The 27,524-nt window shown below is 39.8% G+C and overlaps 4 protein-coding genes across 15 annotated transcripts in view; 1 reads left to right on the top strand and 3 right to left on the bottom strand.

Moving 5' to 3' along the window:
• FAM149B1 (family with sequence similarity 149 member B1) overlaps window positions 1–804 on the top strand; it is a 79,385-nt gene extending 78,581 nt beyond the window's left edge. For all 4 annotated transcript variants that reach the window (XM_047702486.1, XM_047702487.1, XM_047702485.1 and 1 more), the window contains one exon: window positions 436–804. In XM_047702486.1, coding sequence (XP_047558442.1) covers window positions 436–509 — 74 coding nt within the window. In that variant the 3' untranslated portion in view covers window positions 510–804. The remainder of the gene's footprint in view (window positions 1–435) is intronic.
• Window positions 805–2,223: 1,419 nt separating this feature from the next.
• Window positions 2,224–7,614, bottom strand: DNAJC9 (DnaJ heat shock protein family (Hsp40) member C9). Its single transcript, XM_047702495.1, has 5 exons — window positions 6,829–7,614; window positions 6,541–6,681; window positions 5,741–5,995; window positions 3,321–3,407; window positions 2,224–2,988 (listed from the first exon to the last, which is right to left on the bottom strand). Exons 1-5 carry the CDS (start codon window positions 7,156–7,158, stop codon window positions 2,869–2,871), a joined length of 933 nt encoding a protein of 310 aa, XP_047558451.1. The 5' UTR covers window positions 7,159–7,614; the 3' UTR covers window positions 2,224–2,868.
• Window positions 7,615–9,279: 1,665 nt separating this feature from the next.
• MRPS16 (mitochondrial ribosomal protein S16) lies at window positions 9,280–10,858 on the bottom strand. 2 transcript variants are annotated; one of them, XM_047702497.1, is made up of 3 exons: window positions 10,703–10,858; window positions 9,999–10,259; window positions 9,280–9,522 (listed from the first exon to the last, which is right to left on the bottom strand). In XM_047702497.1, the coding sequence occupies exons 1-3, from the start codon at window positions 10,713–10,715 to the stop codon at window positions 9,389–9,391; spliced, it is 408 nt and encodes a 135-aa protein (XP_047558453.1). In that variant the 5' UTR covers window positions 10,716–10,858; the 3' UTR covers window positions 9,280–9,388. The 2 variants fall into 2 exon arrangements, with proteins under 2 accessions (XP_047558453.1, XP_047558452.1); XM_047702496.1 differs by having other exon boundaries at window positions 10,635–10,773.
• Window positions 10,859–12,045: 1,187 nt separating this feature from the next.
• Window positions 12,046–27,524, bottom strand: part of CFAP70 (cilia and flagella associated protein 70) — a 124,531-nt gene continuing 109,052 nt past the window's right edge. For all 8 annotated transcript variants that reach the window (XM_047702889.1, XM_047702888.1, XM_047702894.1 and 5 more), the window contains 2 exons: window positions 14,251–14,298; window positions 12,046–12,333 (listed from right to left, as the gene is read on the bottom strand). In XM_047702889.1, the coding sequence (XP_047558845.1) occupies window positions 12,253–12,333; window positions 14,251–14,298 (129 nt within the window). In that variant the 3' untranslated portion in view covers window positions 12,046–12,252. The remainder of the gene's footprint in view (window positions 12,334–14,250; window positions 14,299–27,524) is intronic.

Here is a 27,524-nt window from a genome sequence, read left to right on the forward strand (position 1 = left end):
TAGCCTCTTCTCTAATGGTTTTCTTTTTCTTTTTTTAAAGATTTTATTTATCTGAGAGAGCTAGCGTGCGTGTGTACAAGCAAGGAGGAAGGGCAGAGAGAAGCAATTTCCCACTGAGCAGAGCCCAATTTAGGGCTCAATCCGGGACCCTGGGACCATGACCTGGGACGAAGGCAGACGCTTAACTAAGCCACCCAGGCACCCAGTGGCCTCTTCTCTAAAACTAGATTTCGTATCTTAATAGTTTTTCTGGTTTTACATGATAAAATAATGCAAATGTGGTTTTTACTGAATATATACTTTATCACTTAGTCCCAGTCTCCAAACTTAAGTCCAACTGATAATTGAAGAAAAAAGCCCTTAAATATGAACTTGAGATTACCAAATCTAGAATGTCTACTAATGTTACTCTATGATGTCACCTTTGTCTGACAGGTCCTCAGTTACATGGGTCTACAAAATCTCAAAACAGAGGTGGACCAGTCTCTAGAAGCAGGCAGGGGCCATAGGGGAAATGAGAAGAAACTGCTTCAGGCTGCAGGGAACAACGTGAGAAAAATTCATGAATCAGTGTTCAGTCATCTTGTGTCACAAAGCTTGTATACAAGAGACCACTTAAAACCGTCTTCATGAAGTGTTAATCTGGTATAACTGACTGAGAAAAAAAGAGGATCCGCCAAAAATTACAAGGGTACTGTTTCTCTCTCCAGTTCCTGTCTTCCTTCAGCCTAAGTTAGCCTATTCCACTGGACTTAAAATTTGTACCCAAAGAAGTAACAAATGAATTATTATCCCCAAATCTCATGTTGTCTGTTAACAATGATCAGCTCAATTATTATAGGATTCTATGAGACTATACATACACAAAAAGCAAATAATTGTTTGATAACATTATCACCGGCCTCACAATACTTCTGCTTGTATGAATTTCTGGAGAGGTCCACTCATTTTTAAGGCAGTTTTAGGAGACAGAGCTGTCAAAAATCTGAGTTACTCATCAAACAGGTGTCATTCCTAAAAGCTTTCTCTTTAGATGTCCAATCTTATAGGCAAAGAGATATGGAAAGGCTAAGTAAAGACATAAATGTGAGCATCGGTATAAACTAACTTATATAAGTCATAATGTATATATATTTTCAGATAGGACAGCTCAACCTCACAAGGCCTGCTTCCTACTAGATTATGCTTCTTTTCTTCTTAAAGGACCTCAGTGGTCATATATTTTTTAACTATTATACTCAACTTACCAGATTTTCTACTTAAACTCTAAGCAGATTTCAAAAATTTGTAGAACCTATTAGTGAGCCAGCATTACCTCAATATTTCAGAAACTCTGGTAATTAGTTTAGCATAAACATATCCTAAGAGCAGAAGTACAGAACCTCAGCATTCTTCTGACTTCACCATGGACCTTTTTGGGAGGACACTCATAAATGCAGCAGTGGTTTTAACTATGGCTTAAATTAATTTTATTTAAATTTCACTGAACTTTAATTTTGATGATACCAGTTTTAGATCTTATTGTAAATCTTCAGAGGGGATAAATTCGAAAGATCATAAATAGGGGTAGTATTTATTTTATCAAAGTGTAGTAATGCTATCATATGAAGACAGATGCTTCAAACAACCTGCATTAAATTATATTTTAATATAATTGAAGAGTATGTTTTAACTTGTTTGTAATCACAAACTAAAAATGTGTCATGTGCTTACTTCAGATTAATTAGCATACATAAAACTCAGTAACAGAAGGGTTGTTATATATTCAATACCATATGCATAAAAGTCTATAACTCAAAGACTTTAAGTTATCAGTTGCTAAAAAATGTCCATATATTCCGAAGAGTACATACCAATTTGACTAAATATAAGTAAACATCTCTATACTATCCTCACAAATCAATACATGAGTGCATAACAAACCACTGGATCAAGATGGCCTGCCTTTCAAAGTTAAGAGAATCCGAAGGAACCCCTAGGAATTCATTTAGCCCAACTCCTTCACCCTTTACAGATGAGGAAACAAGTTCAAACAAGATCTGCAACCTAAGGACAGACATTCAACAGTTACAGGCAGGTCAACTTCTTTATACTACTTAAATCTGGCTACCTACTATAAAGCGAATTTGGTTACTTTTCTTCTCTCTTCTCTCAACACTAGTTTTTCTAGATCATAGTTTAAATGATCACTGAGATCATTTAAAAGGCCCCAGAACTTAACAGTCATTTTTAACTTATTTATTTCATCATGTACAAGTCTTACAAAGATGCTTAAAGTAATCTCAACATCTGTTTCTCCTATACTTCTAGCAAAGAGTACAAAACCTGGCTGAGTAAAACAAAAAGGAGAGGATCTATTCAAGAACATTAAGCCTGAAAGCAAACTGGCAAATATTTGAAAGAAAGATGTCCACCAAGTGTTCTGAAAGCATTCTAGCTAGGCAGAGCTAGAACAGAATTACTGTTCTAATATCACACACGTCACTCCGAATACTCTGCGGCTGTGTGCACACTCGTGTGGCAAAACACTGCTACAGGCAATATGGGCCAGACCCACATTCTAGATACGAGTTCCTTGTACAGAAGATCACAGATGCAAGCACTGCCAGGAAGTACATCACTCTCCCCCATTCCCACAAAAATCTCCAAATTCCTTCATGCAGGACCTCAAAGAATGTCAGGGGATTTCTACGATTACTAAAATCAGGTTGAGAGATTCTGCTTGGTGTACAGAGTCGAGCGGAGTTATTTAGGCTGGAAGGACAGCTTTTCTCAAGAGCAGGGTTAACTTCTTTCTTCAAATCTTGACTGTATCTTGCCTACAATGGTGCCAATTAACACCTAAGGACTTCTGAAGAGAAAATTCCATTATTTCTTTTCTTTCTTGAGAGGCGTTTTTTTCCCTCCTCTTTTGGAAGGTTTGCAGTACTTTGCTTCCATTTGAGCCAGAAAATTGTCCATTTCTTTTTGCCGATCCTTTTGTCTGCTCTGTTTAAGAAGTTAAAACACAAGCTTTCAAAACAAGGCTATCCAGAGACAAAAATACATAGTGGTTGCCAGAGGCTGGTGGAAGGGAGAACAGGGAATGACAGCTAATGAGCAACGAGTTTCTTCTTAGGGTGACAAAAATGTTCTGTTCTTAGTGCTGTTCTACAGCTTGATGAATATGCCTAACTAAATTAGGCACTTTAAAAGGATGACTTATGTTTTTAAAGAAGAAAACAAAATACAACACTATACACTACGAAGAAAGTAGTAGCAGTAGGGATCAGAACATGAAAAAAGTAGCAACAACCTTCAAAAGCACCTGCCAGGCTTACCTGAATGACTGATTGCAAGTTCTCTACTCCTCCGTCAAGGCCCAGCTCCTTCCTGCTTATTTCTGCTTCTTTAGCCTCTTCCTGAGCCTAAATCAGAAACTCGTATTAGACTCCGTGGCAACCTAGCATATACTAAAAATAAACCCTCTTTCCCAAAAGCAAATCTATGGTAAGAACCTTTCAATTTGAGGGATATATAGATTAAAACAAGACAATTATATAAATATGTCATTCATTAAAAGGCGACGCTGCTGACAGCATGCAGTAGATCCTCTGATTCTAATAAGCATTTCTGAGTTTTCCCCATTTTTACTAGCTATAGGGGTAGCAAGTAGTTTAGTATTCTTAAACCATGCGGTAAGAATAAAAACAAAATGCTGGGAGAGCGAGGAAAGGTCATTTAATCAAGGATGTCTTAAAAAATGTTGCCAGCATTACAGGCATCTCAAATTCCTCTCCTCTGGAAACCTACTTTTTAACTACATGTGAACTTGGTGGCAGCCTTGAGTAACACTGGTTTAAAATTCCCAAGTAGTCAGAATAAACACTAACAAATTCAGTTTTAACCTTTCTTTACCTAATTTCAAAGCCACCTTCTGCCAAATTTTCCTATGGCACTGATTCCAAAATACCATAAGAATACCTTGGGGGGAGGAAAGAAGAATACCTTGGGAAAGATTAATGACTTTGTTCCTTTAGGGCAACAACACTGTAATAGGTTCCAAACCCCAGTCAATTTTCTAAATAGCAATGAACACTCTATAAATACTGGGATGCTGATACATTAGGATTTTGTTATTCCAATAAAAAGTGTTTTCACTGTCTACTTTTAGTCCTTGCATTAAATTCTTTTAAAACTGTATACCACTCCCCAGGTTTGCTGGAGTCTCTCTAAAGAACTATGCCATCCACCTGCCCCCAACTCTAAGGAAGTTTCTCAAGCTAATATCCTATTATTGGATACAGCTGTGCTCAGTTGCACTGGAGAAAATGCCTACCAGCTGAAACTGTCAGAGCGGCCTAAACAGATGCAGCCTATAAGCCAAAATGATGACTTCTCTAAAGTAGGCTCCATGCCCAATGTTGGGCTTGAACTCATAACCCTGAGATTAAGAGTCAGATGCTCTATCGCCTGAGTCAGCAATGCCCCCCCAAAATGATAATCTTGATACACATTCCATGCGCGTGCACCTACCCCAAGCTTTCCCCTGTATGTATCTTGTATCAAAACTGCAGACCCACCTCCACCTCCAATTCAGCCACAGAAAATAAGGCACCCACCAGAGACCTAAAATATGACACTACTCTCAGCTGAGCTCCCACTAGGAAAGCCAGGTTGAGGTGATGGTTACTTCAGTACCAGTCTGGTCCTCCCCAAAAGACCAGTGACACAGAGGCTTATGTCCCAGAACTTTAGCTGTCTGTCTTTAAGCTCCTTTTCCCTGCCATCATCCCTATCCTAACCAACTCCACAGAAGCTACAAGTTTTCCTCTTCAAGTGTGTTTGGGAAGACACTTTCATCAAAATAAACTAAATCATTTTTTTAGAAATGTATATTCTGGGTCCAATTCAAGAGTCAATCTGGGCAAGAACAAAAGAAAATCTGTATTAAAAAGACACAGTTCAAGGGGCGCCTGGGTGGCTCAGAGGGTTAAAGCCTCTGCCTTCAGCTCAGGTCACGATCCCAGGGTTCTGGGATCAAGCCCCGCATCGGGCTCTCTGCTCAGAAGGGAGCCTGCTTCCTCCTCTCTCTCTGCCTGCTTCTCTGCCTACTTGTGATCTCTGCCTGTCCAATAAATAAATAAAATCTTAAAAAAAAAAAAAAAAAGACACAGTTCAAAAAAAGTTTTAGGGGGCGCCTGCGTGGCTCAGTGAGTTAAAGCCTCTGCCTTCGGCTCGGGTCATGATCCCAGAGTCCTGGGATCGAGTCCCGCATCAGGCTCTCTGCTCAGCGGGGAGCCTGCCTCCTCCTCTCTCTCTCTCTCTCCGTCTGCCTGCCTCTCTGCCTACTTGTCTGTCAAATAAATAAATAAAATCTTAAAAAAAAAAAAAAAAGTTTTAGTCACCCTCTCCCCATCTTTTAATCAAGTGAGAACCATTGTCCACTTTATGTATCTGAACTCCATTACTTTATCTCTTGAGGAAAGCTGTGACAAAGCTACAAGAAGGCCCACATAAAGAATGTTTCAGTGTTATTTTAAGATGATATTAAACAACCCACCTAGCAAAATCCTCCTGAGCACAACATACTAGGGAAAAAAGTTTCTCTTAATGAGCTCATATGCTCATTTTATTAGAAAAGAAATGAGTTAACCCTTACTCTCATCTCAGTAACCTTATATATTTCTATTATTGTAAATACCCTCACATTCTTTTTGGAATCAATTGACCTATAAAAAAACAGCATTCAAAATCTTACCCTCCTTTTCCTTGCATTCATCTTTTGCTTCGATTCTTTGACAAAGGCATTATAGGATGGGATCTCTCCAGCATCAATGGCTTGCTGAATAATGTTCCTTATCCTTGGTTCTTCTGTGTACTGCACACACAGCACAGACTCCATGATCTGATCCATGTCACCTTTGAAATCCAAATAGGCCTGTTTAATATCTGCCAGCTCTTCTTCAGAACCTTTGTATGTCTTTTCAAAAGCTTGAATGTCTTCTAGAGATATCTGAACAAATGAGAGACATATGCTTTAACTCTGAGAATTTCAAATAAAAAGTATACTAGTAAAACCAGAGTGAGGTGTTGAAAGTCCCAAGTACAATAGGTGCTTCAGTTGAAATTGTTGCAAGGAACCACACTTTCTATGCCAAAGCTTTTCCAGAGTTTTCCCTATTCCAACCTTCACAACTACTGAACTACAGACCAGGAAAATTTAAGGGAAGTTTCCCAGAACTCAAGACTTACATGTCGATATGTAAAATAAAGCATTATCTTATAAAATATTAAACCTTTCCCCCTGCAATTGCTCTACATCAACAGGAAATTAAAGACCCATTTCAGTAAAAGTACATATGTTTGACGGTTAAACAGACTTATTCTTCTTCAAATATATGTTATCTCCCGAAGAATACTTGCACATATGCGTATTTTAGGATGAAACAAATTCCTCATTCCTACGCAACACAAAATGCAGTACCTTAAAACCATTCAATAAACGTCTGTTGAATAAATGAAGAGAATCACCACAAAGAAATTTCCAGGGTCCTCTACCTTTTTAAAAAGTAACCTCCAATACGTCTCCCAGTCCCGATCTTGGCTGAGCACATCAGAATCTTCGTCTACTGTTCCCTGCTCATCGTACAATGCTCTCTGCTCTTTGTCGCTCAAAACAGAATAGACTTTCCCGAGGATCTGCGGGTTAAGAGCAACAAAAAATCACCCTCGCATCCCTCGCTGAAACCGCGCTGCGAGAAATAAAAATTAGAAAAACACCAGGCCAGGTTGGGCGCACTCCGCCTGGGAGGCGCCGGGCGGCCAGTGGAGCCGGGACTTGCGCACCTGGAAGCGGCGGGTGGCGTCCTCTTTGTCGTCCTCGCCAACCCGGTCCGGATGCACCCGCAGGGACACCTTGTGGTAGCCGCGTCGGACCTCGCCGTCCGAGGCCTCGCGCCGCACGCCCAACACTCGGTAAAGGTCGTTGGTACCAAACACTTCCTCACACAGTTCCAGTAACCCCATAGCCGGCAGGGATAGGGGGCGAGCGGCAACCCCACAGAAACTGCCGGTCCCAGCAACACAGGCTAGAGCTCCAGACTGCCCCCTTTTCCCGCGCAAAAAAACCCCACCCCGGCCTACTACGTCATAAAAAGCGCCCAATAGGCGTGGCATGACGTCGCACTTTACGGCAGCTGCAAAACCAGGGCGTGGCCAAGACTTAAAAGGAGACCGGAGTAGCAGCAGGAGCTTCTCTGTGGTTACCCGAGACGCCAGCTGCCCTCCGTCCCTTACTCGAGAAACCTGGCGCTTATCTTCTCACCAGAGTCGCAGTGCAGTTCATTTAATATATGGCACGTCCATACTACATCGAAACTACATACTGCTGTTTTGTTTGCCTTTTTAAAGTAAAAAACTGCATAATACCAGCTTTTAGCGATTTGACATGGTTGAACATCGTTACATAGATTTCTTTTTCAGTGATCCTGACAAGTGTAGGCAAAACTCTAAGAACCGGTAATTTTGTAACCTACTGGCTGGGACTTCTAGGGAAGCACTTTCCCTGATTCCCGCAAGAAAAAAGTGTAAACCAAAAGCACAAAATACTGGTCTTTTAAAAACTAACATTTATTACAGAATCACACCCACTAACCTTCCACTTCCTAATCACCTTCTACTTTGGTTAAGGTAACATGACCCAAACCCTCATCTCAGTAAAAATAGGGCTGCTGAAGCAAAGGCTTTTCTTTCTTTTCTTTTTTTTTAAATGCAGAGCTGGGTTTGAGCATGTTGGATTTGAGGTGACAGCAACATAAGCTGATGCAATCAACTAAGATGGTGTGAAACTGTGTCAGCAGATCCAAAATAAGGCTAGAGCTATGGAAACCTGGAAATTAGGGACAGGATGTGCTCACACAGGAAGTATGTATACACAAATCACAGAGGAAGGATAGATCAGGGCATAAAGTGAATACTTGAGTGAGCAGAAACCCAATAGATCAAAATAATACCTTAACCCATTTCCCAGCAGTTCCCTTTACTGGTCAATACTTTTCATAATCATTCTTCTCTGTTCTACCAATTAAAGCTTATCCAAAAACCTTAAACTCTCCAGAGTGTATTATTTTCTTTAACTTCCAGAGTTCCCATGGTTTTCATAGCATTTTTCTTTCCCACATCCATGATCAAATCCAGTCAGTTCTTCTCAGCCTGCCCTGCCTTCAAAGTCCCCTAAAAGCAAGGGAGGCCCACCAGAGACAACCCTGGGAGAGTCTTGACCCCATAATGAGATGGCTGATAATTGTTCTCAATATATAAAATCCAGAAAATAAGTTGGTACACTGATAGGGCTTTAGTGTCTCCTCTATCAGCTCTATATCCTAGTCTTGTGCCAGAATTTGAAATCATATCACCCAGAGTGTGCACTAAAATCCTCTGATCCACACTTGTGCTTGTCCTGCAGTTCTGGTGAAGCAGATGTGATATTTTGGGCTTGGGGCACAGCCAGTCATTTGTTAACCAAACTCATGACACCTAAACCTCATTCTATCACTGGCTTTTTAAGTGGACGTTTGAAAAGCCCCTCATCTTTGCTCATCTCACACTCACCCTGCCACAGACAATATAATGTGTTGGAAAGGGCTCTCCAGATATGCATATTGGGGTCTGAATCTTAGCTCTGCCCAAATGAAAAGAGATGGCGTTGGTCAAGTTTCCACATCTGAACCTCAATCTCTCTTCAATAAAATGGAGACAATCTTACCCCCTTTCATGATACCTAATAATCCTCATGAATAACCTTTACCTGTAAAGGGTCAAGAATTTATGTAGGTACTTTTCAATATTACGTTTCTTCCAGTTTCTCATTCTAAAAGTATGCTATTATAGCCTAAAATCTCATTAAAAAAAAAATCTCCCTTTGTAAATTTGAGATTATATATCAAACAAGAGAAAGTAACTCTATAAATAAATAAATAAATAAATAAATAAGCAAAGTAACTGTGTTCTTGAGCTAGTGGGCTGACCATAAATGATTAAGGAACGAATTGCCGAATTGCACAGACAGACCATGGACAGGCTTGCTGGGGGCTTTCAAACAGGGAAGTATTGCAAGGCAGCAGACTGTAAAGTTGTCTGAGAGATCCAGGGCCCAACCCAAAAGTCCAACACACCCCAGAGCCACTGTCTTTTCTCAATGAAGGCTAAAAAAGCTCATTAGTATCTGGACCCAGCTCTATGTTAGAAAGAACAAATTACTCTCTGAATCCAGCTCAGGACAGTCCAGAAGAGCATGTGTGACGCAGAAAACTCCATTTATTGACCTCCAAAGCTATTAAGACTAAGCGCTCTGCATAAGTGTTTTAAGAGGACTTTGACCTTTCTCCCAATGCTCTGCTCATTGAAGTCAGCTTGTTTTTGTTTCTGTAGCCTCTGTATCTGTTTTCTGAGATGCTAAGAGGACTTCGCGTGCCCGTTTCCTTCGCAGCCTCTCGGCATTTGTGATCATCATGGGATGCAGAGGGAAAAAGCCAGAAAGACCTAAAAGCAACAGGATTTCCATTCATTATAACATGGTATAAGCCAATGATTCCCTGGGAACTTAGCCTCACAGAGCTGAGGTCTAACAGAGACCTGACCTACAGCATGGATTTAAAACAAGCTCCTCTCTTGCCAAACTATCTCTTCCCCCAACTCCGCCCCCCTTCCATTTACTACAAGGAGACAGTGGATGTTACTTCCTAACGCTAATGTCCTTATTTGAAAAAAGATTAATGGACAGATAGCCATTCAAGACCCATTATTCCCATTTTCAGTACAAAATCCCATTCACTCAGCAAGTCTCATAAGAGTCCACAAAAGGGGTCTCCAGTCAAAATGACAATTAGTTCACAACTTCAGCTTTCACCCTAGCCCTAAGCAACCTGAGGTAATGAAAATCATTCTTAACTCTTATCATCCTGAAACTGACTTCAACTGAAAATCCCCTCAATGAAGTAAGGCTAGAGCTGAGTTACCCAGAAGCTTCTCCACAGGCTTAGAGAGGTGGGCCCCACAGCCAATCCAATGCCGAATCCGTTCTAGGTTGAGAGCAACGATTTTCTCTCCATGACTGTTGGGCAGTGGATCATAGGAGCCCAGCTGCTCCACGAAACGGCCATCCCTGGGACACTTGTTGTGAGCAGCCACAATGCGGTAGAAAGGCCGGTTGGTACAGCCACTCAGGGCAAGACGGATGGTTAAATGGCCTCCACGGTAGGCTTTGCACAGGACAGTAGCTGCGGAGAATTAAGTTGTTAACACACAAGAACCGAGTACATAAAATGGACAAAATGAGATAGATAAAACATGCCCCTTCCTCAACTGAAGGGGCTTGCTTGCATCCAACCAATTATTGTCAACCCAGTTTAGATGGTGTATTTGTGAAACTCCTCTCATGCACATCTGGCAGAAATGACTACCTCCTCAATCCGCTCAACACCAGCCTGCCATTTAACAGCTCTGTGACCACCACGGACCCTCAGCCGCCTGTCTAGAAACTGAACGCCATTTGTCTCATAAATTTTAAGGAAAGATTAAGTGAGAAAAACCTGAGGAGAGGGACAAACGTAAGGTAGTGTGGCTGTTTCAAGTTCGGGTTGCCTGTAGCTCACCTAGAAGAGTTGCTTCATCGGGTCCCATACGCCCTCCCGGCCCCGCGACCACCCGTAAGGTCACTCACTGAGCTGGACCATGGTGCAGCCAACGTGCCCCGAGGCCTGTGCGCCACCTGCCGCACCTCCAAGTGCACAGCCTCCCGCCACCAATCAGCTCTACCGCCTCGGGTAGGGCGGAGGACAAACGCAAAGTCCACACTGCAACACCCCCGACCACGCCACCTTACCCCCAAGCCCTAGCGCCCCTATGGAGGAAGGGAAGATGCCGCTCGTCCCGCCCCTTCCGCTTTCCCGCTCCTACACTTCCCATAATGCAACGCCACGACTCTAACTTATCTTAAACTGCGGTAAAACAGGTGCGCTGCAGTTTGGGTAGAGTTGGGGCGATAGCACCAGTCAGGATGTGTGGATGTTCTCGGCTTACACCGGGCTCTGCGTTCCTGATGGAGTGAGGAATATTGGGAGAATCCCAGGGAGTGGCCAGAAGTGCTAAAGTGTTCCACAAATCCATTCTTCCAGCGAACTTTCGAGCCCGTGTTTAGAGCCAAAGTGCAGTGCTGAGAACGCCTACCTGAAAGGGCGCTGTCCTGCCCCTCGGAAGCTCACAGTCGCGTGGGGGAGAGGCTGAGTTTACGCTGGAGTCCACGGAGGTTGGCAGCGCACAGTCCTGGGGGAGCAGAGGACAAGGCGAACCTGATACTTACTTGTTGCCTCAGGAGGATTTCTTAAAGAAAGTAGCGTTAGAACCAAGACTGCACGCGGACTACAAATGAATGTAGGATTTGTTTTATTCTTCTTGTTTATTAGTATGCCTCCCACATTCCCTCCTTTCTCCCACCTCCCTCCTATTCTCTGCGCCTTCTTTAAAAAATTAAGGAAGAGGAGTCTTGATTCCTGGTTTTGCTCTGCAGTGATCAGGACAGGAGTGAAGAAATAATGTTTCTTTGTCATCTTTAGTCTTAGAATACTGCCCTCCGTTGAGAGGAATTTTGCATCTCTTAAAGTTAATGGACTCTTCTTGGAGCCCTTGTGATTTAGATCCATGAAGATACCCTTGCTTAGAGGTAGTCAGTACCTCCACCTTCAGCAGACTTCTCTGTTCAGCTCTGTTCACCACTGGATCCAAAGGGTCTGGCTACAACTAAGGTGTTTGTCCTAATACAGTGACCCAGCAGAGTAGTCTTCTTTAGGTCCATCTTAGAAATTGATTCCTTAATTCTCAAGTTCCAGAAAGTGAGCCTAGTCAGAGACCTTAGAAGTTGGCCTTATCAGTCCAGGAATGACCTGGTAAGCTTTTAAACAGAAACCCTAATAATGAACCCACTTTATCTTAATTACATAAATAATTATCCTTATATATACCTCAGTAGACCTTAATTAAATCCAGAACCACACTGATGAATTTTGAATCTTTTTCATTTTTTATTGTCATCCAGTTTATTGTCAACCTGTAAAATATCCAGTAACAGCCATCCAGTAAATTAGCCAATGGAAATAAGTGAATGGGGATGGTACTTTCCATCCCCAGGCCTCATATGGTGAAATGTCCAGGGTTTAATCTCTCTGGGAAGGAAAGGAGCTCAGAGTTCCACACAGTTCTTAAGCTGGAAGGATGTCAGAAAGATGGATTTCCAAAGCCAACTGCCTCCTGTACCATGTGGATTTCTGCAAGCAGAGCCTTATCTTTTAGTTTCAGCTGCATGAGAAGGAAGGAAGGGAAGGATACGTATCATACCTGATATACCGATATGGAGGCCCTTCATTTACTGGGCCACAGTTAAAGAATATAGTTTCTTGGCCTGAAATTGGGCTCTTCCTTTATTCCCTATATCATGGTGACTCCATTAAAAGACCTCAGAACATTGTGCTGATTACATGGACATGTTCACTTTATGAAAATTCAAGTAGTATGAACATTTACAACTTGTGGATTTTTTGTTAAATAACTTTAATAATAAAGTTTTTTTTTAATTCACATTATCACCCAGTCTATCTTGACTACAATATTCCAGTTTGGCAAGTCACAGGAATCAAAGACACACAAAACAGATACCAGATCTGAATTTATTTTTAGCCTCTAGATGTGTAGTAGAGATATTTAATTGCCTACTGAATACCCACTCTCTTTCTAACAAAACCTTCATTTCTTTTCAGGGCAGGAATGCAGCCCCCTAAAAAGCTTCATTTCCTTCTTTTCTTAGAGCTAGGGGTGGGATAGTCTTATGACCAGTTGTGGCCAATGAAATGTAGGCCAAGGTCATTGCTTCTCCCGCACCCTCTCCACACCCAAAGTAGATACTTTTCTCTGGAAATGATTTTCTTTACCATCAAATGCTATGTACGTGTGAATTAAACATCTTTATTTTTTTTTATTTTTTTATTTTTTTTAAAGATTTTGTTTATTTGACAGAGAGAGAGAGATCACAAGTAGGCAGAGAGAGAGGCAGAGAGAGAGGAAGGAAAGCAGGCTCCCCGCCCAGCAGAGAGCCCGACTAAACATCTTTATTTTTTATGAGTATAGTTGACACACTATGTTTCATGTGTACAACATAGTGATTTTAAATCTATACATTACACTGTGCTCACAGGTACAGCTACCATCTGTCACCACACAACACTATTACAGTACCATTGGCCATATTCCCTATGCTATATCTTTTATCCCCATAAAGTCACTGCTTCTTAAAGGGAAGGGTAATAGCTAGCATGTCTTCTTTATTCTTTCCTCCCTTTTGTTCTTTATTTTGCCTGAAACATGTATATGGTGGTCTGAGCTACAATGGCTGTCTTGCAACCATGAAGGATGGGAACTGCATGCTATGATTGGTGGAACAGAAAGATAGAGTTTGGGAAAAAAGAAAAAGAAAGTTTGGGTCTCTGGTGACATTGTGGAGCTCTGGTACCAGCCTTGGGCTTTTCACTAGATGAGAAAAATAAAACTTTATTTATTTAAGCCACTAATTATGAACTGTAATTCATAATATAATAGAGCAGGGGTTGGCAGATTACTGCTTATGAGTCAAATCTAGCTTGCTGTTTTGTTAAGTAAAGTTTTATTTGAAATACAACCATGCTCATTTGTTTATGTGTTGTCTGTGGCTCCTTTTGCACTACAAGGGCAGAGGGTAATAGACACAATAGAGACCGTTTGGCCCACAAATCCAAAAATACTGTTTTGCCCTTTACATGAAATTTGTTGACCCATATACCTTCAGTGTACATGTGGAAAATGAGGCTCAAAGAAGTTAACACAGTAAAGTTAGTGGCAAAACTAGGACCATAATTCAGGTATACGCATACCCTGGCTATCTGTCTTTCCATTAAACCAAATTCTCTAAAGAGGTAGAAACCTCCCCCACCTACACACTTGTGCTCTCTCTCTAGCTCTGCTCTTTCTCTCAAATAAAATCTTTTAAAAGGGGGGGGGGGTGGCACACCTGGGTGGCTTGGTTATTCCAAACCCCCAGCAGCACTATGATAATGGCAAAGATGATAAGAAGAGCCTCTAGAAAAATATTCACATTATGAAATGATGGAATCCTCTGAAGTCCTAAATCAAGCCAGCATCTTCTTCCCAACTGCCCAACCTCAGTACAGTACAGACAAATCATACCTTCATTGTGTACTTATAGGCCTGCTCTGCTTCCACTTGCCGTCCAGCCTGAAAAAAAGAGCAGCAGCTGGTGATAATGACATAAACATAATGGTAGGAAAGTATGTTGCCACAAATATTTCTACCAAAAGAGAGGACTCCATACCTTCTTAATTAAGAACCTCTGAATTCAAAGGGGAAGCAGGAAAATGAAAGGTGATAGGTGATATAGATAGATAGATTTAGAAAGATATAGATATCTATCTATATCTCATTTATATGATGCATATATATGATATATATACATAACATATATACACACATATATTCTTTGTTTCAAAAAGCTTAAAGAAGAGCACCTGGGTGGCTCAGTTGGTTAAACATCTGACACTTGAGCTTAGGTCTTGATCTCAAGGACCTGAGTTTAAGCCCTGCATTGGGCTCCACCTTGGGCAAGGAACCTACATTAAAAAATAATAATACATTGGGGAGGGTATGTGTTATGGTGAGTGCTGTGAAGTGTGTAAACCTGGCGATTCACAGACCTGTACCCCTGGGGATAAAAATATATGTTTATAAAAAAATAAAATAAAGAAAAAGAAAAAAAAATAATACAATAAAGAAAATTTTTAAAAATGAAAAAAAAACTTAAGGATAACTTCGTCTCTCATTCTTCTAACCCCTGAAAGCATCATGAGTTACATGCTTCTCTCAGGATTGAAGCCATTCTGTTAATAATAGATAAAATCTATATAATACTTTGTGGTTTACATTGTCTTAATTGTTTACATTGTTTTAAGCACTTTACATACTTTCATTCCTAAACCTCAAGCAACTCTAGGAGAAAACCTATTATTTACAATTCTATGTTTACAGGTGGAAATAACCTAAGCACAGAGAGGACAAATAATTTCCCAGGGTTATGAAGCTAATTAAGTGGAGGAGTTAGGTTTTTAAACAGTGCAGCCTGGCTCCAGAGTCCAAGTTTTTAATTATTATACTTTATCCTATGTATTAGGAAAAGCAGATACTGGAATTACTTCCATGCAGATCTGGATATGAGATGAGAACACTAACTATTCCCCCCAGTTATTCTTTTCATGAAGCACTCATCTAGGAGTTAAATGAGAATAATATGAATTCACTATTATACTTAAAAAGTTTGTGCATAACAAATTAGAGTATGCAATGTCATGGGAAATACATAAATAGGAACTACATGCATAATACAGAATATTAAATAGATACGGAAACTACAGAATGTTCAGGCTAGATGGAAACTTAGAGAATATCTAGTCTAATTTCCTGATCAGTGCTAGTTCATGGTAAATTTTTACTGTTCACAAAACTTTCAGTATTTAAAAGACTCTCCTATGATATCTACACTTCAAAGATTTCCCCCCTGAGGTTCATGGAATTTCAGTTCATTTTCTAGCACATCTTCCTTTTCTGTCAGTATTACCTTTGTTTCGCTTCTGCCTTAGGGAGGCAGAGGTCCAAATGATGTGAGGATCTGGAACAGCCAAAATGATTTCTAAAAGAGTGGCTTTTTTTTTTTTTTTTTGCTATTATGGAAAATGCTGCAGTAAACATTCTTGTACATGTCTTCTGTTTTTTTTCTTAGGAATGTATCTAGATAATAAAATTGCCAAGTTGTAGATATGAATTTGGGTAAATACTACCATATTGCACTTCAAAGTAGTTGTACCAATTTATATCCATTAGCAATTACAAGAATCCTTATCAGTGTTGATTATATCAGACTAATTTTTGCCAATCTGATAGCTGTGAATTTTTGTCACACTGTCATTTTTTAAAAAGATTTTGTTTATTTCAGAGAGAGAGCACACCAGCAGAGGGGAGAGGCAGAAGGAGAGGGAGAAGAGGGTTCCCTGCTCACTTAATCCCATCCTGGGATCATGACCTTGGCCAAAGGCAGACACTTAACCAACTGAGCCACCCAGGCACCCTGTCACATTGTCATTTTAAACTGCATTTTCATGATTACAAGTGAGGCAGAACTTTTTTTCTTTTTTTTAAAGATTTTATTTATTTATTTGACAGAGAGAGGGATCACAAGTAGGCAGAGAGGCAGGCAGAGAGAGAGGAGGAAGCAGGCTCCCCGCTGAGCAGAGAGCCCAAAGCGGGGCTCCATCCCAGGACCCTGGGATCATGACCTGAGCCGAGGGCAGAGGCTTTAACCCACTGAGCCACCCAGGTGCCCCAAGGCAGAACTTCTTTTCATAGTTATTAACTTTAAAATTTCTACTTCGGCAAATTATATGTTCCTATCCTGTGACCATTTCTCTTTCTTTTTTAAAAATTATTTTGAGGCAGGGGGCAGAGGAAGAGGGAGTGAGAGAGAATCCCGAGTAGGCTCCACACCTAGTGCAGAGCCCAAAGCAGGGCTCATTTTCACAACGCTGAGATCATTACCTGAACCAAAATCAAGACTCTGATGCTTAAGTGACTGAGCCACCCTGGTGCCTCCGTGACTGTTTTTCAATCAGATTGTTTGTAGGTTTTTTTCCCTTATTGTAGGACATATTTATGTAATAGCTATATTATATAATTATATAAACTATAATTGTTAGTTAGAAATTTTGCAAGTATTTATAATAAAGTCCTTGAGTTTATAGTGTCTTTTGTTATGCATGTTTCCAATTCTAAAGTTGTTAATTTATTGGTATTTTATTTTTGACTAGTGCTTTTATGGTCATAAGAAAGCTTGCACATTCTGAGGCTATAGAAGTATTCTCTATATTTTCTCCTAAGCAGGCCAAGGTTTTAAGATTTAGGCTTTATACCAGCTGGATGTGTGTGTGTATGTGAACAAATTTTTTCCATATGGATAACCTGTTGCTCCATTAGTATTTATTGAATAGTCCATTTGTTCCTCATTTTGGGGGGCTTTATAGTCTTTAAAATAGCTTTATTGAGGTATGATTTACACACCATAAAATTCACTAATTTTAAGGTTCAAATGTGCAACCATCACCACAATCCAGTTTTAGAAGATTTCTATCACTCCCCAAAAGTTCCTTCATTCCTGTTTGCAATCAATCCCAATTCCCATCCTTGGCCCTGAGGGAACTAGGGATCGATTTTTATCTCAATAGTTTCCCTAAATTCATATAAATTGAATAAAATAATATATAATCTATTGCACCTTGCTTCTTTCACTTGGCATAATGTTTTTGAGGTCCATTCATATTGTCACATATATCATAATTTCATTTTTTTCTTGAGTAGATTCCACATCCAACATGGGGCTTGAACTCACAACCCTGAGATCAAGAGTCCCATGCTCCACTGTCTGAGCCAGCCAGGCACCCCCAGAATTTCATTTTTATTGCTGAGTAGTACTTCATTGTGTACATATACAACATTTTGTTTGTCGATTCACTGATGGACATTTGGAATGTTTCCAGTCTTTAACTATTATTAAATGCTGCAATGAAATAGAGAAACATTTGTGTGGACATATGTTCACTTTTCTGAACTAGATATAGAGAAGTGGAATTACTGGGATATGTGGAAAGTAAACTTTTCTTGAAAGTAACTTTTCAAGAATCCACTAAACTGTATTCTAAAGTGTATGTACTAATTTGCAACCCCACCAGCAATGTATGAGGGTCCCAGTTTCTCCATATCCTTGTCAATATTTGGTATTGTCAATCTTTTTTTTTTTTTAAGATTTTATTTATTTGACAGAGAGAAATCACAAGTAAGCAGAGAGGCAGGCAGAGAGAGAGGAGGAAGCAGGCTCCCTGCTGAGCAGAAAGCCCGATGCGGGGCTCGAACCCAGGACCTGGGATCATGACCTGAGCCGAAGGCAGCGGCCTAACCCACTGAGCCACCCAGGTGCCCCTTGTCAATCTTTTTTATTCAAGCCATTCTAGTGAATATGTAGTGTGGTGTTAATTTGCATTATCTTAATGAATTACCTTTTAATTTTTTCAACATAATTTCAGGTTAAAGACAGATTACATGAATAGTTCTCTCTGTACACATACACACACAATTTGTAAACTTTTCTGGAACCATTTGAGAATAAATTGCAGAATGATGTAATTTTATACTTCAGTATGTGTTTTCAAGGACAGTCTTACACAACCGCAGTGTAATTATCAAAACCAGCTGATTAGATAAATACAATACTATTATCTAATTTATATACCTCATTCTGACTTTTCCAAATGTCCGCAAAATGCCTTTTTAAAAAAAGATTTATTTACTTTAGAGAGAGATCATAAGCAGGGGGCAGAGGGAGAGGGAGAGAGAATCCCAACTAGAGTCTGAGCTGAGGACAGAGCCTGACACAGGGTTCAATCCCATGACCTGAGATTATGACCTGAGCCAAAGCCAAGTTCGATGTTTAACCAACCATGTCATCCAGGAGCCCCCCTCCACAAATGTCTTTTATAGCAAAATAAAATCTAGCATCATGCCTAGCATTCAAAATTCATCTTCAGCCTTTCTTTTAATCTGGAACATTTCTTGAGTCCGTGTTTCATGACATTAGCATTTCTGGAAAGTATACAGGACAATAATTGTAAAATATTCCTCAATTTGGGACGCCTGGGTGGCTCAGTTGGTTAAGCCGCTGCCTTCGGCTCAGGTCATGATCCCGGCGTCCTGGGATCGAGTCCCGCATCGGGCTCCTTGCTCATCAGGGAGCCTGCTTCTCCCTCTGCCTCTGCCTGCCATTCTGTCTGCCTGTGCTTGCTCTCTCTCCCTCTCTCTCTCTGACAAATAAATAAATAAAATCTAAAAAATATATATATATTCCTCAATTTGTGTTTGTCTGATGTTTCCTCATATCAGGTTCTGAACTTTGGGCAGGAATGCCACAAAAAATGCTCTTGTGTTGCATCCAATCAGGAGGCATATGCTGAATGGTAATACTGGTGATTTGTTTAGATTGTTATCTGCCAGATTTTTCTACTATAACCTTACTATCCTTCCCTTTGTAATTTATAAATATCTCATGGAGAAATACTTTGAGACTATGTAAATATCTTCTTACTCCATAAACATTCATCTATAATTTCAACATTTATTGATGACTGTTTCTTGAATTAATTATTATTATGGTGGTTTCCAAATTGTGATTTTCTAATTCCTGAATTCCTTACTCATTTAATAGTTAGCCTTCCACTATAAGCTTTCTTGTCTACCATTCATTTATTTGTTCAGTTATGTTACTGTGGGCTCATAGATTCTCATTTGTAAACTAGGGCCACTGGGGGCTCCCCTTTATGCAAGTCCTTTTGTCTTTTCTTTTTTCCCTATGTGTTTTTTGATATGTCTCAATCTTTCTTTGAACACTTTTTACTTTGATTCAAAAAGATATTCCAGTTTCATCTTGTACTTTCCCTATCCAAGTTCTAGAACCAGCCATTCCTAAGAAACCTACAATTCCTTTATTTTTTTTTTTAAACTGGACAAATGCCCTAGTTCCTTTTAATGGACTCCAATTTTAGATTTTCAAGACCTGAGCATTAGGTGTACCCATGCATCCCCAACTACATATAATATCTATTTATAAAATCCATCAAATCATGGGCTTTTGTCAGTATCTTCAATTTTAATACTCTACTGCAAGGTCATTCTGTCTTCCTGGATTCCATATTTGTAACTCTTCCAACAATAAGAAACTTGGCTCCCGTTACCCACAATATAATCATTTATTTGCCAAATCATGGAATACTTAGTAATTTTAGAACTGCTAACTAATGACTCTGAATAAAAGCAGCTTACTAACTGAAATCCAATATTTGTATAGAGGTTTTTTCCTCTTTAGTCTGAGAGTATATATTTCAAATAGATTTTCAAAAGTATATTGAATTAGTTCTCTTTTTCCCACCTTTAGTGTTATGTTATTCATGGGAAGTAGTTTTGTTTTGTTGTTGTTGTTGTTATCATATTATACAATCTCCCATTTCCTGCTGACTTTATGTCTTTTTAAAAAATGAAACATTAACATGGTTCCAAAAGTCAGTTCTGTACAGAGAGGTACAGAGGATCACCCCCTCATTCTCTACCTTCCTTCTACCCTATGTCTGTCCATGACCTATACAACCCAGTCTCATTAATCTCTGGTTTTTCCTTCCTGTGGTTTGTTTGGTTGGGTTTTTTTTTTTTTTTTTTTGCACAAATGAGCCTATCTGTGTATAATTTCTTCTTTTTCCTTCCTTTTTATACAAAAGGTGGTATACTATAGAAAATCTTGTACTTTCGGTTTTGTTGTTGTTGTTGTTTTTACTGAACAATCTATCCTGGAAATCACTCCACGTCATTTCATAGAGATCTTCTCCATTATTTCTTTCAGGAGCATAGTACTCCATTATGTGGATATACCATAGTTTATTCAAATACTCTCCTATGTATGTTGTTTCCAATATTTTGCATTTGCAATAATACTATAATCGATCTCTTATGCATGTGTAGTTTTTTAGTTGTTGGAGGAACAGTTTCAGGGTAAATTCCTAGGAAACCCAATTTTTTTAAAAGATTTTATTTATTTATTTGACAGAGAGATCACAAGTAGGCAGAGAGACAGGCAGAGAGAGTGGGGTGGGGGGAGCAGGCTCCCCACTGAGCAGAGAGCCCGATGCAGGGCTTGATCCCAGAAGCCTGGGATCATGACCTGAGCCGAAGGCAGATGCTTTAACCCGCTGAGCCACCCAGGCGCCCCAACCCCAATTATTTTTGAGTAATCAAAATCTAACAAAACCTAAGTTTCCATATATATGTGGGTCTACTTCTGTCTAGCAATTATGTTCCACTTACCTATTCCTGCACTAGTGCCACTGAGTTTTAATTATTGGAGCTTCATTATAAGGCTTGGTAATTGGTAGAAAAACCTTCACTCCTTATTACCCTGTCTATATTGTCATTGGTATTTTTGGGTCTTTATTGGGCAAATGAATTTTAGGGTTACTTGATCAAGTTCCTAAAAAACCTGTTATTATTTTTATTGGAATTGCATTTAAATCAGATATTTGGGAATTTTTTTCAACTTCATGTTATTGAAACTTCCTGTGCACGAACATAGTATCTCTATTAGATATTCTTCTATACATTTCAATAAAGTTTTATACTTTTATCCATACAGACCTTAAATAGGATTTTTTAAGTTAGATTTTCTAATTGGTTGTTTCTGATGATATTTGATTTTGATGATGTTGATTTTTTATATTAATCTTTTATCCAGCAACCTTGCAAATCCACTTCTTCTGTGTTAAACTTTACTGAGTAGATAACACATATACGCCATTAAAAAATCAGAAGGATATAATAAGATATACATTAAGAGATCGTGCTTCTACCCTGTCCTTATCCTCTCTGTTCCCCAACTTTTTCCCCCGACAGTAACCACCATTCTTTGTTTTTTTTTTGTTTATGCTTTCAGGAGTGAAACTTTTTATTACATCTTTCAGTTTGTAGGATCCTTTTCCTCCATTGTCTTTTGTGTGTGTTTGTGTGTTATTGCCACATAGATACCTCAGAGATATTGCAGGTTTTGTTCCAGACCAGCACAATAAAGTAAATATCACAATAAACCAAGTCAAATGAATTTTTTGGTTCCCCAGTACACATACAAGTTATGTTTATACTCTACAATAGTCTATTAAGTAAGCAATAATAGTCACATTTAAAAAAAAAAAAACAATGTATGTACCTTAATTTAAAATACTTTATTGATAAAAAATGTTAACTGAGCTTTCAGTGAGTTGTAATCTTTTTGCTGGTGGAGGGTCTTGCCTTAATGTTGATGGCTGCTAACAGATCAAGGTGAAGGTTGGTGAAGTTTGGTTTGGCTGTGGCAATTTCTTAACATAAGACAGTGATGAAGTTTGCCACATCAATTGACACATCCTTTCATGAATGATTTCTCTGTAGTATGCAGTGCTGTTTGACAGCATTTTACCCATAGTACAACATCTTTCAAAATTGGAATCAATCCTCTCAAACCCTGCCACTGCTTTATCAACTAAATTTATATAATTTTCTAAATCCTCTGTTGTTATTTCAACTACCCTCACAGCATCTTCACCAGAGTAGATTTCATTTCAAAAACCACTTCCTTCGCTCATTCATAAGAAGCAACTCATCTGTGAAAGTTTTCTCTTTTTCTTTTTCTTTTTTTAAGATTTTATTTATTTATTTGACAGACAGAGACCACAAGTAGGCAGAGAGGCAGGCAGAGAGAGAGGAAGGAAAGCAGGCTCCCCACCGAGCAGAGAGCCCGATGTGGGGCTTGATCCCAGGACCCCGGGATCATGACCTGAGCTGAAGGCAGAGGCTTTAACCCACTGAGCCACCCAGGTGCCCCAAAAGTTTTCTTTATGAGATTATAGCAATTCAATCACATCTTTAGGCTCCATTTCTAATTTTAGTTCTCTTGCTATTTCCACCAAATCTGCATTTTCTTCCTCCAGTGAAGACTTTAACCTCTCAAAATCAGCCATGAGGGCTGTGGTCAACTTCTAAACTTTTGTAATTGTTGATGTTTGATCTTCATATGAATCACTAATGTTTTTAATGAAATTGAGGATGGTGAATACTGGATTCCAGAAGGTTTTCAATTTACTTTGCCCAGGTCTATCAGAGAAACCACTATCTATGGCAGCTTTAGCCTTACAAACTGAATTTCTTAAATGATAAGGCTTGAAAGTTAAAGTGACTCCTTGATCTATTGGCTGCAGAATGGATGTTGTGTTAGCAGGAATAAAAAATAATCTCATTATATAACTCCCTCAGAGCTCTTGGGTGACCAGGTGCATTATCAATGAGCAGTAATATTTTGAAAGGAAATTTTTTTCTGAGTAGTAGGTCTCAACAGTGTGCTTAAAATATTCAGTAAACTCTGTTGTAAACAGATGTCATCCAGACTTTGTTGTTCCATTTGTAGAGCACAGGCACAGTAGACACAGCATAATTTTTAAGGGACCTTGGATTTTCAGAATGGTAAATGAACACTGGCTTCAACTTAAAGTCACCAGTTGCAAATATCCCATAATGGGAAAGTCAGCCTGTCATTTGAAGCTTTGAGGCCAGGCATTGACCTCTCTTTAGGTATGAAAGTCATAGATGGCATAGTCTTCCAATATACAGATTTTTCATCCTGAAAATTTTCACCCTGAAAATCTGTTCTTTAATGTAGCCACCATCATGGATTACCTTAGCTACATCTTTGGATAACTGGCTATAGTTTCCACATCAGCACTTGGTGCTTCACCTTGAACTTTTATGTTATGGAGATGGCTTCTTTCCTTAAACCTCATGAACCAAACTCTGATAGCCTCAAACGTTTTTTTCTTCAGCTTCCTCACCTCTCTCAACCTTCATAGAACTGAAAAGAGGGCCTTGCTCTGAAATAGTCTTTGTCTTAAGTGAATATTGTGACTGGCTTGATCTATCCACTAAAACTTTCTCTATATCAGAAATAAGGCTGTTCTGCTTTTTTATCATTCATGTGTTCACAGGAGCAGCACTTTAAAAAAATATTTTATTCATTTATTTGAGAGAGAGAGAGAGAAAGCACGAGCAGGGTGTAGGGGCAGAGGGAGAGGGAGAAGTAGACTCCTTACTGAACAGGGAGCCTGACAGAGGTCTCCATCCTAGGATGCTGGGCTCATGACCTAAGATGAAGGCAGACGCTTAACTAACTGAACCACCCAGGTATCCAGGAGCAGCACTTTTAACTTCTTTCAGAAACTCTTCTTTTGCATTCACACTTGGCTAGCTGGTACAAGAGACCTAGCTTTTGGCCTATTTCAGCTTTTTATATACCTTCCTCACTAAACTTAATCATTTCTAGCTTTGGATTTAAAGTGAGAAGCATGCAACTCTTCCTTTCATTTGAACACTTAGAGGCTACTTTAGGGTTATAAATTGGCCTAATTTCAATACTGTCATTTTTCATAGAATAGGGAGGCCCAAAGAAAGGGAGAGACATGGAGAACAACCAGTCAGTAGGGCAGTCAGAATACAAAAACATTTATCAATTAAGCTTACCACCATATATGGACACACTTTGATAGTAACATCAAAAGCCACTGATCACAGATCACTATAACAAATGTAATAATGAAAAAGTTTGAAATGTTCTGAGAATTACTAAAATGTGACAAAGATATGAAATAAGCAACTATGTTGGGAAAATGGTGCTGATAGACTTGCTTATCACAGGGTTGTTATGACAATCCTCCTACTTATAAAAAACCCACAATATCTGTAAAGTACAATAAAATGAAAGTACAATAAAATGAGGTATGCCTGTAGTATTGAATAGACATGATGATAGCAGGGATCTTTGTCTTATACCTCACTTTAAAAGAAATGTTTCTAGGCTTAGGAGTTCAAGATGGCAGAGGAGTAGGAGACATTAATTTCGTCTGGTCTCAAGAATTCAGCAATCTGAAAGAAATGGATGCATTCCTAGAGACGTGTAAACTACCAAAACTGAAACAGAGAGAAATGGAAAACCTGAATAGACCCACAACCAGCAAGGAAATTGAAGCAGTAATCAAAAATCTTCCAAAAAAGGGGCGCCTGGGTGGCTCAGTGGGTTAAGCCTCTGCCTTCGGCTCAGGTCATGATCTCAGGGTCCTGGGATCAAGTCCCGCATCGGGCTCTCTGCTCAGCGGAGAACCTGCTTCCTCCTCTATCTCTCTCTCTACCTGCCTCTCTGCCTACTTGTGATCTCTCTCTGTGAAATAAATAAATAAAATCTTTAAAAAAAAATAAAAAAATCTCCCAAAAAACAAAAGCCCAGGGCTGGATGGCTTCCCAGGGGAATTTTATCAAACATTTAAAGAAGAATTAATACTTATTCTTCAGAAGTTGTCTCAAAAAATAGAAATGGAAGAAAAACTTCCGAACTCTTTCCATGAGGCCAGCATTACCTTGATCCAAAAATCAGTCAAAGACCCACCAAAAAGGAGGATTACAGACCAATATCCCTGATGAACATGGATGCAAATATTCTCACCAAAATAGTAGTTAAAAGGATCCAAAGCACATTAAAAGGATTATTCACCAGGACCAAGTGGGATTTATTCCTGGAATGCAAGGGTAGTTCAACATTTGCAAATCAATGTGATACATTACATAAATAAAAGAAAGGATAAGAACCATATATCCTCTCAATAGATGCAGAAAAAGCATTTGACAGAGTACAGCATCCTTTATTGATTAAAACTCTTCACAGTGTAGGGATAGAGGGAACATACCTCAGTATCATAAAAGCAATATATGTAAAGCCCACGGCAAATATCATTCTGAATAGTGAAAAACTGAGAGCTTTTCCCCTAAGGAGAGGAACACAGCAAGGATGTCCATTATCACCACTGCTGTTCAACATAGTACTGGAAGTCCTAGCCCCAGCAAGGCATTTGAATGAACAAATAAGAAGTCAAACTCTCACTCTTTGCAGATGGCATGATATTCTATGTGGAAAATCCATAAGACTCCACCCGAAAATTGCTAGAACTCATACAGGAACTCAGCAAAGTGTCAAGGTATAAAATCAATGCACAGAAATCAGTTGCATTTCTATACACTGACAATGAGACCAATGAAAGAGAAATTAGGGAGCTGATCCCAATTACATTACACCCCAAACCAAGGAATAAACCTAATCAAAGAGGCAAAGGATCTGTACTCAGAAAACTATAGAATGCTCATGAAAGAAATTGAGGAAGACACAAAGAAATGGAAAAACGTTTCATGCTCATGGATTGGAAGAACTAATATTGTTAAAATGTCTATGCTATACACATTCAATGAGATCCCTATCAAAATAACATCATCGTTTTTCACAGAGCTGGAACAAATAATCCTAAAATTTGTATGGAACCAGAAAAGTCCTGAATAGCCAAAGGAATGTTGAAAAAGAAAGAAAGAAAAAAAAAAAAAAACCCACAAAACTGGCGGCATCACAACACCAGACTTCAAGCACTCTTACAAAGCTGTAATCATCAAGCCAGAAGAAGAGAAGAAAAAATAAAACAAGATGAGGTGAAATAAAATAAAATAAAAAAATAAAACAGAGGGTGAAATAAATCATAAGAGACTCTTAATCATAGGAAACAACCTGAGGGTTCCTGGAGGAAAGTGGGGTGGAGGGATGGGGTAACTGGGTGATGGACATTAAGGAGGATATGTGATGCAATGACCACTGGGTAGTGTATAAGACTGATGAATCACAGACCTGTATCTTTGAATCCAATAATACAGTATATGTTGTTAATTAAAAAACAAAAATATCGGGGGAGGAGTCAAGATGGCGGAGAAGTAGCAGGCTGAGACTACTTCGGGTAGCGGGAGATCAGCTAAATAGCTTATCTAAAGATTGCAAACACCTACAAATCCAACGGGAGATAGAAGAGAAGAAGAACAGCAATTCCAGAAACAGAAAATCAACCACTTTCTGCAAGGTAGGACTGGCGGAGAAGTGAATCCAAAGCGACGGGAAGATAGACCGCGGGGGGAGGGGCCGGCTCCCGGCGAGCGGTGGAGCAACTGAGCAAAATCAGGACTTTTAAAAGTCTGTTCCGCTGAGGGACATCGCTCCAGAGGCTTAACTGGGGTGAAGCCCAGGCGGGGTAAGCGCGGCCTCAGGTCCTGCAGGGTCGCAGAAGGATCGGGGGTGTCTCAGTGTCGCAGAGCTTACCGGTATTAGAACGGGGAAGCCGGCTGCAGAGACAGAGCCGAGGAGTGACTCTCAGCTCAGGGTTGCCTTGAACCGGTCGCAGGCTCGGTCAGCTCGGAGCGCAGCCGGAGGCCAGGGTGACGGGAGTCATTTGGCGCTGTTCTCTGAGGGCGCACTGAGGAGTGGGGCCCCGGGCTCTTGGCTCCTCCGGGCCGGAGACCGGGAGGCCGCCATCTTTATTCCCGTCCTCCGGACTCTACGGAAAGCGCTCAGGGAACAAAAGCTCCCGAAAGCGAACCCGAGCGGATGACTCAGCGCGGCCCCGGGTAAGGGCGGTGCAACTCCGCCTGGGGCAAAGACGCTTGAGAATCACTACAACGGGCCCCTCCCCCAGAAGATCTACGGGAAACCCAGCCAGGACCAAGTTCACCTACCAAGGAGAATGGCGGAATTCCAGAGGAGAAGAAAGCAAAGCACGGAACTCATGGCTTTCTCCCCATGATTTTTTAGCCTTGCAGTTAATTTAATTTTTTTTTCTTTTTCAATTTTTTTTTCTTTTTCTCTTCTTCTGCTAAATTTTTTTTAACTTTTACCATTTTCTTTTTTTTAACGTTTTTTAAATAGTTTATCT

The sequence above is a fragment of the Lutra lutra genome, chromosome 14 (genome assembly GCF_902655055.1).
Source record: "Lutra lutra chromosome 14, mLutLut1.2, whole genome shotgun sequence".
NCBI classification, from domain to species: domain Eukaryota; kingdom Metazoa; phylum Chordata; class Mammalia; order Carnivora; family Mustelidae; genus Lutra; species Lutra lutra.